This window comes from Theobroma cacao, chromosome 3 (genome assembly GCF_000208745.1).
Source record: "Theobroma cacao cultivar B97-61/B2 chromosome 3, Criollo_cocoa_genome_V2, whole genome shotgun sequence".
Taxonomy (NCBI): domain Eukaryota; kingdom Viridiplantae; phylum Streptophyta; class Magnoliopsida; order Malvales; family Malvaceae; genus Theobroma; species Theobroma cacao.
Genome location: NC_030852.1, coordinates 28,865,498 through 28,878,911, shown reverse-complemented (window position 1 = coordinate 28,878,911; position 13,414 = coordinate 28,865,498). Strand labels below are relative to the sequence as shown.

The 13,414-nt window shown below is 35.8% G+C and overlaps 2 protein-coding genes across 7 annotated transcripts; both read left to right on the top strand.

Annotated features, from left to right (window-relative positions):
• LOC18605578 (pectin acetylesterase 9) lies at positions 888-4,776 on the top strand. 5 transcript variants are annotated; one of them, XM_018117502.1, is made up of 13 exons: positions 888-1,234; positions 1,440-1,522; positions 1,737-1,866; positions 1,953-2,032; positions 2,297-2,383; positions 2,474-2,595; positions 2,682-2,742; positions 2,985-3,041; positions 3,132-3,209; positions 3,317-3,422; positions 3,699-3,847; positions 4,082-4,192; positions 4,593-4,776. In XM_018117502.1, exons 1-13 carry the CDS (start codon positions 1,102-1,104, stop codon positions 4,719-4,721), a joined length of 1,326 nt encoding a protein of 441 aa, XP_017972991.1. In that variant the 5' UTR covers positions 888-1,101; the 3' UTR covers positions 4,722-4,776. The 5 variants fall into 5 exon arrangements, with proteins under 5 accessions (XP_017972991.1, XP_007038711.2, XP_017972993.1 ...); XM_007038649.2 differs by having other exon boundaries at positions 4,284-4,683; XM_018117504.1 differs by having other exon boundaries at positions 4,270-4,683.
• Positions 6,389-13,414, top strand: LOC18605577 (pectin acetylesterase 9). 2 transcript variants are annotated; one of them, XM_018117507.1, is made up of 14 exons: positions 6,389-6,756; positions 6,842-7,113; positions 7,226-7,308; positions 8,368-8,497; positions 10,242-10,321; positions 10,590-10,676; positions 10,875-10,999; positions 11,077-11,137; positions 11,684-11,740; positions 11,824-11,901; positions 12,016-12,121; positions 12,300-12,448; positions 12,756-12,866; positions 12,954-13,414. In XM_018117507.1, the coding sequence occupies exons 2-14, from the start codon at positions 6,972-6,974 to the stop codon at positions 12,963-12,965; spliced, it is 1,221 nt and encodes a 406-aa protein (XP_017972996.1). In that variant the 5' UTR covers positions 6,389-6,756; positions 6,842-6,971; the 3' UTR covers positions 12,966-13,414. The 2 variants fall into 2 exon arrangements, with proteins under 2 accessions (XP_017972996.1, XP_007038709.2); XM_007038647.2 differs by lacking the exon at positions 6,389-6,756 and having other exon boundaries at positions 6,808-7,113.

The following is a 13,414-nucleotide window of genomic DNA, read 5'->3' as shown; positions in this document are numbered from 1 at the left end:
TTAAATTATTTTACCTAACTCATATGTATAAAATGTCCTAGGCAATTAATCATTATGTTTTCGTAGTGGTCTAATTAACAAATGTCAATATGTACTTAGTAAAGTTAGTTAAAATATTATTTTGTAAAATATTTTATTTAATGTACTATTTTCATTAAATTAAAGAATGCACATTAATTACAAAATTATTTCTGTATCACCTTAATAAATGTAATTAAACACTCTTTAATATTTTTCTTTCATAAATGTCATTTTAATAATTTATTTTTTTATAAATATCATCTAAACAAATTTTGTTAACATTTTCCCGTGGTCCCTCTGATGAGTGATTTTCCTGGCAATAATAAAGTATGAGTCAAGTCAGTAATCATGTAATGTTGACCCGAAGAGACAACATGACTGGTCATTGCAGATTGTCACGACAAAGAATACGAGAACGAGAGAGGCACATTAACTTGGTGAAGCTTGTTGCTGTCCACGTGTAACGCATGTGCTTTGCTGTACTCATCGACTCGGCTGACGTCCGAACAGGCCCAGTTCTCCTCAGTGATTAGGCTGGTTCTGGTCGGCCCCTTTACTTGCCCAAAATTCACGCTGCAACCCATACTGCAAGGTCTAAATTTGGATATTTACGATAAACCCAACAACATCTTCCAAAAGTTTGATGCGTTGGCACTTGGCATCTCCCCCAAACCCAGTACCTGTCGTCGCCTTTACGAACAGTACGGATTATTTATTTCACACATTTAACTTTGACAAATTCATAAAATGATTGATACATGTCTTTTTTTTTTTTGCATGATATGATTATATTAAAATCCTGGAAAAAGAAACGGGAAATCAAAGTCTTTTGCCTGATGTGTACCTTTTTGTTTATCGTGCTGGGGTCGTTAGCAATAATTTTTTTGCTGGAAGTCTACTTCATCATTTAACTCCGACAATCAATCCATGGTTCAACAGATTCTGATTCCTTGAATTTATTTTCTCGCGATTTTCAATCAAATAATAGAAGAAAGAACAGAAACAACTATAAACAGAGCATACTATTCATACTATCATGTTTCCATTTCAAAGAGAAACAAAGCTCTGTAAGGAATAAACATGAAGCTAATGAATATAGCTGCTGTAGCGAGCATACTGGTTTTGTTGGCTTGCGCGCCATGGTGCGCATACTCGCAGGAGCGGCTCCTTGTTCGGATGACTCTGGTTCGAAACGCTCCTGCTCTTGGTGCCTGTAAGACTCAAAAAAATTTAAAAGTATAAGTCTTTTAGTTATTTATTTTACTGTTAACTTTAATCAAATAATAATATTTGAATATTTAATTCATTAATTAATGTATAATTTTTTATTTAAAAAGTAAAGTTTAAATTCTCATTTTTTAATTTAAAAAAAAATTAATCAAATAGTTTTGTTTTGTTACTTTTTCCTTGTTACTTAGTTTGCTTAGATGGGAGCCTGCCAGCGTATCATCTACACAGAGGATTCGGCAATGGAGCAAACAATTGGATTTTGTTCTTTGAGGTAATGTTGCACAATTATAGGCAACAGCAAACAAAAAGCAGAAAGCACCGTATTCTCCAATGTCAACTCACCACGTCAGCAGTTCAAACTTTGAACTTTACGTAATTTATGTTAAATGTCAAATTTGTAATTACTTGGTTCCTAAATGCTAACCAGTTGAGATTAGTAGGTCTAATTTAAAAGTTTTTGTTTATTTCATTATAATCTCAATTAGGGAGGTGGGTGGTGCGGACACAGAGAGCAATGCTTGGACAGAGCCAAAACGAGCTACGGATCAACAAATCACATGAACAAGTGGGCAATTTTTTCCGGTATCTTAAGTAACAACGCCTCCCTCAATCCAGGTGCTCGTCTCCCTTCACATAACCATCGAGGTTTTAGCTTTAATAAAACAAAAAGACTGACCAACCAAACTGCAATCATGAACCAGATTTTTACAATTGGAACCGAGTGAGGCTGAGATATTGTGATGGAGCCTCATTTGCTGGAGATGGCAAGTTTGCTAATGGGGTATCTTGACTTTGGCTCCTTTTATTTTACCTTTGCAATTGTTCCTTTAAGGTAGCTGTATGGTCTATGATTGGCAATATCCAAGATTGCCAGAGAATCCAAATCAAAGCTGTTACAGGGGCATGCAGCATTTTAGCTCGTTGAATTAAGTAATTCTGATAGGAGAAATAATGTTCATGTTAGAATAGCTTTACAGAGGAAGAACTTGATCAGTCCTGCTCTTAAACTGATTCTTTCCATGACATCATTGTAAATGAACGACAGACATCGTTGCTTTACTTCAGAGGGCAAAAAATATGGGAAGCAATCATTCTTGATCTTCTACCCCAAGGCTTGGCAAATGCACATATGGTAAGCTTACACTTAATGAACTTATTTGATATCCCTCCCCTTATGAATGAACTTATCAAAGTTCTGAATTCTTATCCTACTTCTCTTTAGGCTTTGCTAGCAGGTTGCTCAGCTGGGGGTCTGGCGACCTTTCTGCATTGTGACAACTTCACCAGGATGTTACCGAATGCTAGTGTGAATTGCTTGAGTGATGCTGGTTTTATCCTGGACGAGTAAGTTTTCACGGTTCTCAAGTTGATGGCCTGCAGTATTGGTCTTTTGCTTTCAGATTTCACATAATTAGCCTTTCATTTCACAGAAGAGATGTAAGTTTGAACCACACCGTAAGGTCTATCTTTGAAGATATAGTTTCTCTTCAGGTACAAATTTTAACTTGGAAAGCAGTACTATTTTTTGCCTAAGGAACAGTAATTAAATATTGCAGTCACGAAATAAAACGGATTTTCATTTAAAAACGCACAAACATAAATAGTTTACCATTTTAGACATGTACTGTGTCTTTGATATGAACAAGGAGCTTATGACAGAAGAATTTTCTCTGCAATCTGCATATGTATTATCATCCCTTGCTCTATTCACATGTGTAAAGTGTGGATAACAGGGAGTAGAGCAAAATCTTGATCCCAAATGCACCAAGTCCATGAACTATCCTAAGCTGGTATGATGTTCTTTGAGTGCTTTCAGATCTTGGCCCATAAATGTTTGAATACTTTTGTGATAACCTGGTTTTTAACATGTTTCTCTGCAGTGCTTCTTTCCACACTATGCCTTGAAATATATCACAACTCCATTTTTTGTCTTGAACTCTGCTTACGATGTAGTCCAAGTAAAATTTCCTCCATCTCCACTAACTCTCAAGGGATTATTTTGGAATTCGAAGTACAGTTAAAGTTGTAATGATATAATGTGAGTGTAACTTTCTATGTTACATAGTTTCATCGATTTTTGGTGCCACCTTCTGCTGATGTTGAAGGAAAATGGAAACACTGCAAGCATGATCCAGCAGCATGCAGTGCGGACCAGATAGCTATATTGCAAGGTTCGTTCTTTATTTTTACTTCAGTTGTTAGTTTAAGTAATTAATTCTTTTATTACTATTAGTCTATTAGACATCCCATTTCCTATCTATTCAAATAATTTAGATATCTCTGGGGGTGTTGTTGGGATGGCAGTTTCCTTGGCAACAGAAATAGGCTGTTCCTGTGATTGTTCTTGTCCAAATAAGAAAATCTGATTCCTTAATTAATGTGTTGGTAACGGTAACTATACCTGCTGACTGATTCCTTAATGTTCCTTGGACTTTGCTTCTGGGCAGGTTTCAGGCGTGACATGCTTGAAGCATTGAATTTCTTTCTTAAAGATTCACATAGAGGGGGAACTTTCATAAATTCATGCTTTGCCCATTGCCAAAGTGATGCACAAGAATCATGGTTTGCCGTTAATTCTCCAAGAATACACAATAAGGTAACTATTTGTCTATAGCTTTCATTCTCTGTCATCTATAAGATCTGGATTTACATGCCGGATTTCTGATTTCTGATGTCACTTGAGTCACTAATGCTAATATATATGCTATTGTTCGGTGTGACTACAACAACTTTGAAATTCGATATAGAATAGTCTTTCTAGATTTTAATTACTTTTTTTTTAACTTAGATGCCTGACTGTGAATAATGTTGTTATTACTACCTTTTACAGACCATTGCTGAAGTAGTTGGTGATTGGTACTTCACCAGAAGAGAAGCAAAGGAGATTGATTGTGAATATCCTTGTGACACAACGTGCCACAACCTAATGCCAGTGCCTCAGGTATTTCTCTTAGGAATCCGAATAATTGTAATAGTATGTCAAGGAATGGGAGTACATGTTGTGACTGAAGTCTGAAGTGCAAACATTGCAGATTTCATTGATGATTCATAAATAAGTCGAAAAAGACAATTACAAGCTTCCCCTGTTCTCAAAGAGTTGAACCTTTTTGGTGGCTTCTTATTGAGGGGGATGCTAAAAGGAAGTATTGGATTAGAATACGTCAGCAGATTTTATTAGACTTGCACAAGTAGTCATACATGCTTTAATACACTACGTCAAAAAGGTCGATATACCATTCATTGATATACGTCCCTCGCAACATTTGATCAGAAGAGACCTTAGCGTATTAGAAGAGCTTATGCTAAATGTAATTTGCTTGCTGAGCCAAATTGCCTTACAGGGTACGGACTGTGCAAAATGTGGTTCAGTTGGCAACAAAACCTTGACATCAAAAGCTGGTTCCCATGACAGGATTTGGAGCAAGTACTCAATGATCTTAGTGGTTTTGCTGTTACCATTATGCCTTTGATTTTATATTGTTATTCTTTGACCCTCTTACAGGAATAGAAAAGTTGATTCGATAAGTGATTTTAGTATCTGGCATTTTTTAGGGAGAATAAGTTCATTGTTATGTAACTATTTTTCAAAAAAATAAAAAAAGTTCATTGTTATGTAACCAAAAGTGAACAGAGAAGAATCAAAATATCTTTTCCTACCTAAACCAACCAATCCTTTCACAATTGTCTTGGAGCAAATCATTTCGTTTATGATTGATTTCAATAAGTGATTTTAAGTTGTTGTGAAATTCGAACTGCTACTTTGCCTAAGATTAAAACAAAAATGATGAATCAGAGATTTGGTAGATCATCCGTTGGATGTTCATCCAATTCATCTTACTGCAAATTATGTGAACTAGTGAATTTGTGGCATTGCAAGGAAAAAAGGCTAAAAGAAAAAACAAAAGAGAAGCACCAAATTCCCCACTTAGATGTCAAGGACCACAAAACTCAAAATTTCACCAAAAACTAAAGTGCGAATTGAAAATGATATATCATAATCATTGCAAGTTTTTCAATATTATCTAACCAGACGAAAGGATAAACATTAATAGGCTCAAAATTTGTTGGGGTTGCCTAAGGGAATCAATGATTAGAATATCTTATATATCTTCAACCGCTCCAACTCAATCAAAATTAATGCATGTGGGAGAGGAAACTAGTTGTATTTTGGTCCTCCAGATAAATGATGCATGTGAAGTTCATGTGCCTAAAATGAACCAGATCTGGCAATTAAAACTTGCCCAAATGCTGATCTGTAAGCCTCTCCCTCTAACAATGCATAAAAGGAAAGTGATGCTTCCGTTCTATCCTTTACTGCCTTGTAAACATCTTTGTAAACAATATGCACTGAATCATCAGTAAATGAATTTAGATGGCCTTTTGTGACCAATAACAACTACCCTTCCAACCCGGGATCTTAAAATTTCTTTCTCTTAAAGCAAAGTTGACAACTTTAATTTCCTGGCTTCATACCTTTCTACTCTGCTCATTTATTGAACTCCATACATTTATCTCTTTTTTTTGGTTATTATTCTTGTTTTACTCTTTTAATGTCAATAAATCTTGGCACGTATCCGAGTTCCAAGTTATTTGTTCATATTTTCTGCTTCATTCGAGTAAGGGTAGTTTCAAAAGAGAAAACACACTTGCGGATTTGACGTAAAATGTAATGTAGATCATGATTGCGTGGAGATGCTGATACTTGAACTCGTTGGTTTTCTGTCAAATAAAAATTTCTAAATTACTAGAAAAGGAGAACTCGATTAGTCTGATCTTCAATCTTAAAATACCAAATCGTCACGGAAATTGAACCCAATGTCGTCGTACTATCATCTCAACTACATTGAATATTCCACATAACGTTTTTAGAGAGTATAAAGCGCTGGTCGCGGGCAAATTACTCGATAATTATCAATGGAAAGATCAACCATAAGGGGACCCCTGGAAAATTAGTGGCCAAGAACCTAACTAACCAAAAGGCCAAAGCTTAGCTTGGACTTTTAAAACTCAATGAGGAAAAGGATCAATCCATAGCTCAGCAGTGGATCAGGATTGCTCACTTACCAACCCTCATAAGTCAGCAAAGTAGGTCCCAACAACAAACCAAAGCAAACCAAATGTAAGCCCATCAACATTCGCGTATCGACCCCCCTTTCCTCTCTCTTCTCTCCAAATTCAGCAAGCAACAAAACGAAATTCATTGCCAAATCTACTCTCACTTTTATCCTTCACTGTCCCCTCTTCTCTTTCTTTTCTTTTGTTTTTTTCCGGGCTAAGGAAAAATAAGAATATTGATTCCTTTTTTGTCAATGGAGGGAAAAATAGAAATAGTATTCGTTTTATGAAAAGAAACGTGATTATGTTGGAGTTTCCTTCCTCCATTCATTTCCGGGAGTATTACAGCTATTGGCTTGTTTTTTTTTGTCTGATGGAGACATCGGTGTTCTTTTTCTCTGATTTAGCCCAAAAGAATCCAGAGCACATTTAATGACCGTGGCAATAATTGTAAATACTCTTAACTCTACGTACGTTAATGGCCTCTTTTTCTGTCTCGCTATTTATATAATCTCTTCTCTGTCTATTCCTGCAGGTTTAGTAACAGATCTGTTTCTTCGCGGGAATTCTTTTTCTCTCCGTTATCAACAATAAAGTGCGAGAACGAGAGATTTTTCAGTTTTTTGTCTCTTTATTAGTTCGATGAGAACCACAGCTCTTCGAAAATGAACGTGAAGATGATGATGAATATAGAGATAATGCTGAGTTTACTGCTTTCTCTTGCTTTCGCTCCATGGTGCATTTACTCGCAGGAGCAACTCCTGGTTGGTATGACTCTGGTTCGAAACGCCATCGCGTACGGCGCCGGTAAGCTTTTCAATTCTCATTTAAGCTTTTACTCGGAGGGGTTTTTTTTTTTTAAAGTTTTTTTGTTTTGTAGTAGTAAATGTTTTATTTTTTGAATTTTCAATTTTGGCAGTTTGTCTGGATGGAAGTTTGCCTGCGTATCATCTGCACAGAGGATTCGGCGCTGGAGAAAACAACTGGATTTTACAGTTTGAGGTAATTACTAGTTAATTACTGATTTTATTAGAATTTATTTTTTATTTTTTAAAATAAGATCATAGGAGTAATAAGATGATTTACCCGGTGGCTAGCCAAAATCCAAAAACCAAAATGTTTTGGTGGGAAACGGTATAATGATTGGATGCATTGGAAATCAAAACGACATCGGTTGGCACTTTTTCTGAAACATAGGGTCTCGGGCAGTTCACTGTTTTTTTTTCTGAACGTGGACCACGGACCACCTGCGTGAAGTGGTGATGTGGTAGTCTATTGTAGGTCAACTTTGTCAGTTAAATCATTCCATTGGCGACTTTCAAAATAAACTAAAAAAGGGATACAGCCGGGCTACTACTAGTGTTATTTTCACTGCCCTTACGATCTGCCTAGTATAATTCAGAAGGTGTATTAATTGCATGCAATGGGTAAAGTTTTACTAAAAAAAAATGATTACCACATTGCATGTCAGACTACTTAGCAATCATATGTTATGACTAAAAAAATACTAGTCATATGTTATTATCTTAATTTTAAGTTCTTGATTGTTTATTGCTTAGATTTCATGAACAGTCATAACATTCAGGTCATAATAGTCAAAATTATGAAATTATAACGATAAGATAGGATCTTGTCATTTCACATGCTAACGTGATCGAACCTTTTGTGTTCATGATGATTTAAATGTTTCATTTTTGAAATACTGGAGTCAGTGAAGTTCGCAGCTAACAATAAAATCAAGTCTTTCATGTTGTAATTTCAAGCAATTTCTAGATAAACAAGTGAAAAAAAGAAAAGAAAAGAAAGAAGCATAGTAAAATAGCTGTTTTATGGGTCCCATAAACGAATTAAAGTTACATACAAAAGAAGAATAAAGAGTCTATTCAAGCGGCCCAAGCGTCGAAACTAAGGAAAGATCCTCATTGGCCTTTGTAAATGATCACAAGACTAATGGAATGGTCGCCCGGTCAGTGTCGTTATGTCAGTGGGGTCCCATATACTTGAGGTTGTTAATTATGATTCTTAAATTTTCATTCCATTTTTATGATCATCTTTTAACAGGGTGGTGGGTGGTGTAATGATATACCATCATGCCTGGAGAGAGCAAATACGCGCCGTGGATCGACTCGTTACATGAACAAGTTCGAAGTCTTCTCTGGCATCTTAAGCGACAACGACTCCCTCAATCCAGGTTCATTTCACATCTTACTCCATTTTACTGCCCAGATTGGTTAAATCTGGGTCTATTTAAGCCCCAAACTTTACATTGCACAGTTACTGTGTAGGGGGAAAAATTTTCAACTCTGCAAGATTTAAATTTACAAGAGTTCGGTCAGAGTCCGAAATAAATGTGAAATGGATGGTTTTGGAATATCACCATCCCTAAGCTCGATGGAAATTAACGAGAAAATTATGATTGATTAATGGGATTTTAACTTTATGTTCTTGGTATTCTGTCCTACTCGTGTAGATGTATCAAAGAAAACAGACAGAGTAAAGGTACATTATTAGTTGGTTCTGTTGGTATTCCACTGGTCAATATCCATGCAGCAAACAACTTCATCATTAATTTCGCCGGATATTATTTTACTCGACCAACCACTATTGTTTAGTACAGGAAATCTTGTAAGTATTAATCCTTTTGTTTGAAAAGGGGCAATCCTGTAGACGTGTCCATGTTCCTTGCTATCGTTGTGGTCGCCTTCACGTGATTAATAGGTCACGGCTAAGCAGCAGCTGATGCTCCATGCTTTTTTTAAGTTCTGGATCCCGGCACCATTAGCTTCTCTGCCAGGCTTTATTTCATTCGTTTCTAAGCTTGTTGTCTTGGGGCGTTGCAAATTACATATATAACCTTGCTTGTTTGCCCCATTCGAGGACTATTTCTTGTCCTAAATTGTGACCAAGTATCAATTCGATGGGTACAAAGAAGGCAGACTGATTTCTCTTGGTTTGGTTACGTTTTGGAATCTTGCTTCTTTTTCATGATCCTTTTGACATCATACTATCACCTCATATGTTGATAAAATGTCATTCCAACAGTTAGATTATTGTGAAAAATGGGAAAAGCGGCGGCTGTTCCTTGCCTGAAGTAGACATGTCCTTAGCTGGAGTTGGTAAGCAAAGGAGGGAAGTCACATGCATCCCCTAGCTCTGTGTCGCCAGAAAGAATAACTTTCCTAGTTGACTAGTTCCCTTGAAAAGGAATGTAGGGGTTCTACAAGAATAAGCTGCATCAACATAAAACATGATTTGAAGCCAAACCGAATTTCTAAATAGTATTATGAGATTATAAATTTGTGCATATGTTCACAGGAAGGCAAAAATTTATGTGGATTAAATGGTTACTCTCTTTGATGATTTAGAGTCGTGTTTGTGTATCTTTAAAGAACATAACAATGGGGTAAAACCTCTACTATTTAAAGATATGATTGGAGTAACTAGTAAGGGAAGGTGAGATCTTAAGAACTTTGGACTGAACCAAATCTTCCTATTTATGCTTTTGACACCCCGAGAATAAACTTGTAATTAATTAGGGGAATTGCTTTCTACTTTCTTTCTCTAATTTGGACAGTCAAGTTTAGTTTCCTTGACTGATGAAGGGTTAGAGAATTCAATGATGGTCTGAATAAGGAGGTGGAATTGTTACTTGATCACAAAAATTTGTTTTGCAAATTAAGCAACAGTCAACGCCCTTTTTCTGATCATAAATATGGTCTGCTCTCTTTTGGGTGAGCATATTATTTCGAGGATTTTCAAAAATCATGGATTGAAGAATGCTTTTGGTGGGTTGATCGAATGAATCGTTGAAGAGAGAATTTATTTCGTATCACTATGATGAGGAAAAATGTATTTAGAGATTCCTTCTCCTTACAAGATAATGTCATTTCTTTTCTTTATCATTGGAGTAATCATGAAATTCTCACTACAATCAGATTTTTACAACTGGAACCGTGTGAAGCTGAGATATTGTGATGGAGCCTCATTTTCAGGAGATAGCAAGTTTGACAACGGGGTAACTTCTTATCTTTGCCTTTTGCCATGCAGTGTACTTTTTCTTTTTAAATCATATTTTTCACTATATGATCTGAAACTCAAAATGCCATTTAAGATGCACGAATGGTGAAGTCCTTGTAGCAACTATGGCACTGAAAGGTACAATCTGGAAGGAAGACTCCTTCACATTAAGGGGTTGTTATAACTTATAAGCTGTATACTGGGAAAGACCATGAACTGGCTCTTTTACTGATTTCTTTCCATGTGTATGCTTCTGAAATGAACAGACGTCATTGCTTTATTTCAGAGGGCAGAAAATTTGGGAAGCGATTATCCGTGACCTTTTACCTAAAGGGTTGGCAAGTGCACGCAAGGTATGTTCACATTTAGTAGAAATTTGCATATTTCACTTCCTATGTATAAGTTGTGTATTTTGTCATCGTCATATATACATGTGTATTACTTCTAAGAAGACGATCTTCTAATTGAAATGTGATCTGCATTCGTCAGTTGTAATATTTTTATGTGAACTTGAGCAATACTTCATATCATTGGCTCTTTCTTTGCTCTAGGCATTGCTTTCAGGTTGCTCTGCCGGGGGTCTAGCAACCTTTCTGCACTGTGACAACTTCACAAAGATTTTACCAAGCAATGCCAGTGTGAAATGTTTAAGTGATGCTGGATTTTTTCTGGATGAGTAAGTTTCATTGTCCTCTGCAGTCACAATCTTCTATTTCCCAATGTTGCATCCTTAATTTGGTGTTCATTTTGCAGACAAGACATAAGTTTGAATTACACTATGAGGTCCTTCTATCATGATCTAGTTGCTCTACAGGTACTTATTTTATCGATGACTTAAATTGTGATTGTCCAATGTACTAAAATGATTTAAACTTTTGGTTATTTGCTTGTATCTTAATCTCTGGCGATATGTAAACTAGGAAACTGTATATGTAATGCTGTATATTCTGCATTGGACAAACAGGAGAATTTATAAGTACACCTTAAAATTGACATTAGTCATTGTATTAAGGTTAATGTGTTGCAATAATGTCATTTCAATAATCTTCAAATCAAATTGATTAAAAAGGGAGAACGGAAAAAGGGTAACATGCAAGTTGGCAAGAAACTATCCCACTCTGGAGCCCCAAATTTCAAATTGTCAATTTGAATTCAATTGCCTCAGCATTGAATGGCTCAACATTTTCTGCATATATTACATTAATTATAAACTTACTGATACACGATCTAGCTGTAACTTGACGGAAGTACTTCAGAAATTGTGAATGATTAAAGTGAATATTTATCTAAGAATGTAAAAGTAGTTATAGTGTTGTTTGAATATAAAACTCTATTGACATAAAGGAAATGTAAATGACAGGGGATAGAGGAAAATCTAAATCCAAATTGCACAATGTCGATCAACAACCAAAAGCTGGTATAATCTCTGCGATGCTCCTATCGACCCAAGAATGACTTCCTTTTGCTTACAGCTATGGTATTTAACTTCTTTTTCTGTAGTGTTTCTTTCCCCAGTATGCTTTGAAATATATCACAACGCCGTATTTTATCTTGAACTCAGCTTATGATGTATTCCAGGTAGATTTCCTTGCTTTAATTGTTTATAAATTCAATATTATTCACTCTGTAGTTCAAGTGAATGTTCTGGCATAGTATGACCATAATTTTAATCATTTTGTTTCTCCCCAACAGTTTCATCATAGTCTGGTTCCACCTTCTGCTGATTTGCATGGACGTTGGAATCGTTGCAAGCTTAATCCAGCAGCATGCAATGCAAGTCAGATCAATGTATTGCAAGGTTGGTCTTTGGTGCCCTCATATCTGCTGATTAGTTGGTTATCTCTTTTAGATTATTTTCATGTGGTCAGTTCCTATATATGCTAAAGATTTTTTTGTAACGAATGTGTTTTGGGTGGAGGAATGTGAGCTATGATTTCTCATAATCAATTGATGCTAGAATCCAAATCTTTTTCCAGGTTTGAGGCAGGATATGCTTACAGCTCTTTACTCATTCTACAAAAATTCAAGTAGAGGGGGGATGTTTATAAATTCATGCTTTGCTCATTGCCAAAGTGAGTCACAGGACACATGGTTTGCTGTTGATTCTCCAAGAATACACAATAAGGTAACTACCTAAGCCAGTCTTCTCAGCCACTCTAAAATCCAGGTTTTTGAGCTGGCTTTCATTCCTATGCTGCTTTAGTAACAAGAACCCTTTTTTGGGTGAACACCAGGACTAAGTATTGAACCCGCTAGTAAATCATACTTTATTCTAATTACAGTCTGAGCATTGCATATGTTCTCAGCTGTAAAATATGAACTAGTTTTGGTAAAAGAGATGTTTAGAAACTTGAAACTTGAAACTTGATGATATATATATGTATCTATTTACCTCTTTTCGTTCATGAGGAAACTTGAAAATGTCATTACAGACTATTGCAGAAGCAGTTGGTGATTGGTACTTTAGCAGAAGAGTAACAAAAGAGATTGATTGCCCGTATCCTTGTGATACCACTTGCCACAACCTGATACCGTCACCTCAGGTAACGTCCTTAATTATGGCTACCAGTATTTCTGACACAGCCATTTGATTAAAAAACATTCTTGTTGCTATTGAAATGTATTTGCAGGGTTTAAGATAGATGATTCTTTTGTAATGACAAATTCTTCTTGTTCGCCAACGCGTTGAAGCTGGTCCGCAGGTAACCTTTTAACAAGAGAGGGGATGCTGAAAGGAAGTATAGATAGTCATAGGTTAAATATATTTTAAAACGCCAGTACACCAGAATCAATTATAGATGATTTTTCCCAATTCATCAAAAGAATCAATAAGAAGTCCAATTGATTTACATTCATTTTTTAACAAATTTATAGAGAAAATATTAGCCTTTTGATCAGGATGCTGAGAAGAAATAGCAGGATAGCAGACCGTTGAAAGATCCGAGTTTTTTCGAAAAGTTTTGAACAGAGGTCGTAATTTGTAAATCAAAATACTGTAGTCACAATAAATATTCTTTTTTTTTTTTTTGCATTATACTTTGTCTAAAACTAAATAGATACCCGTGCGTTACAGCAGGACAAATTTTATTTA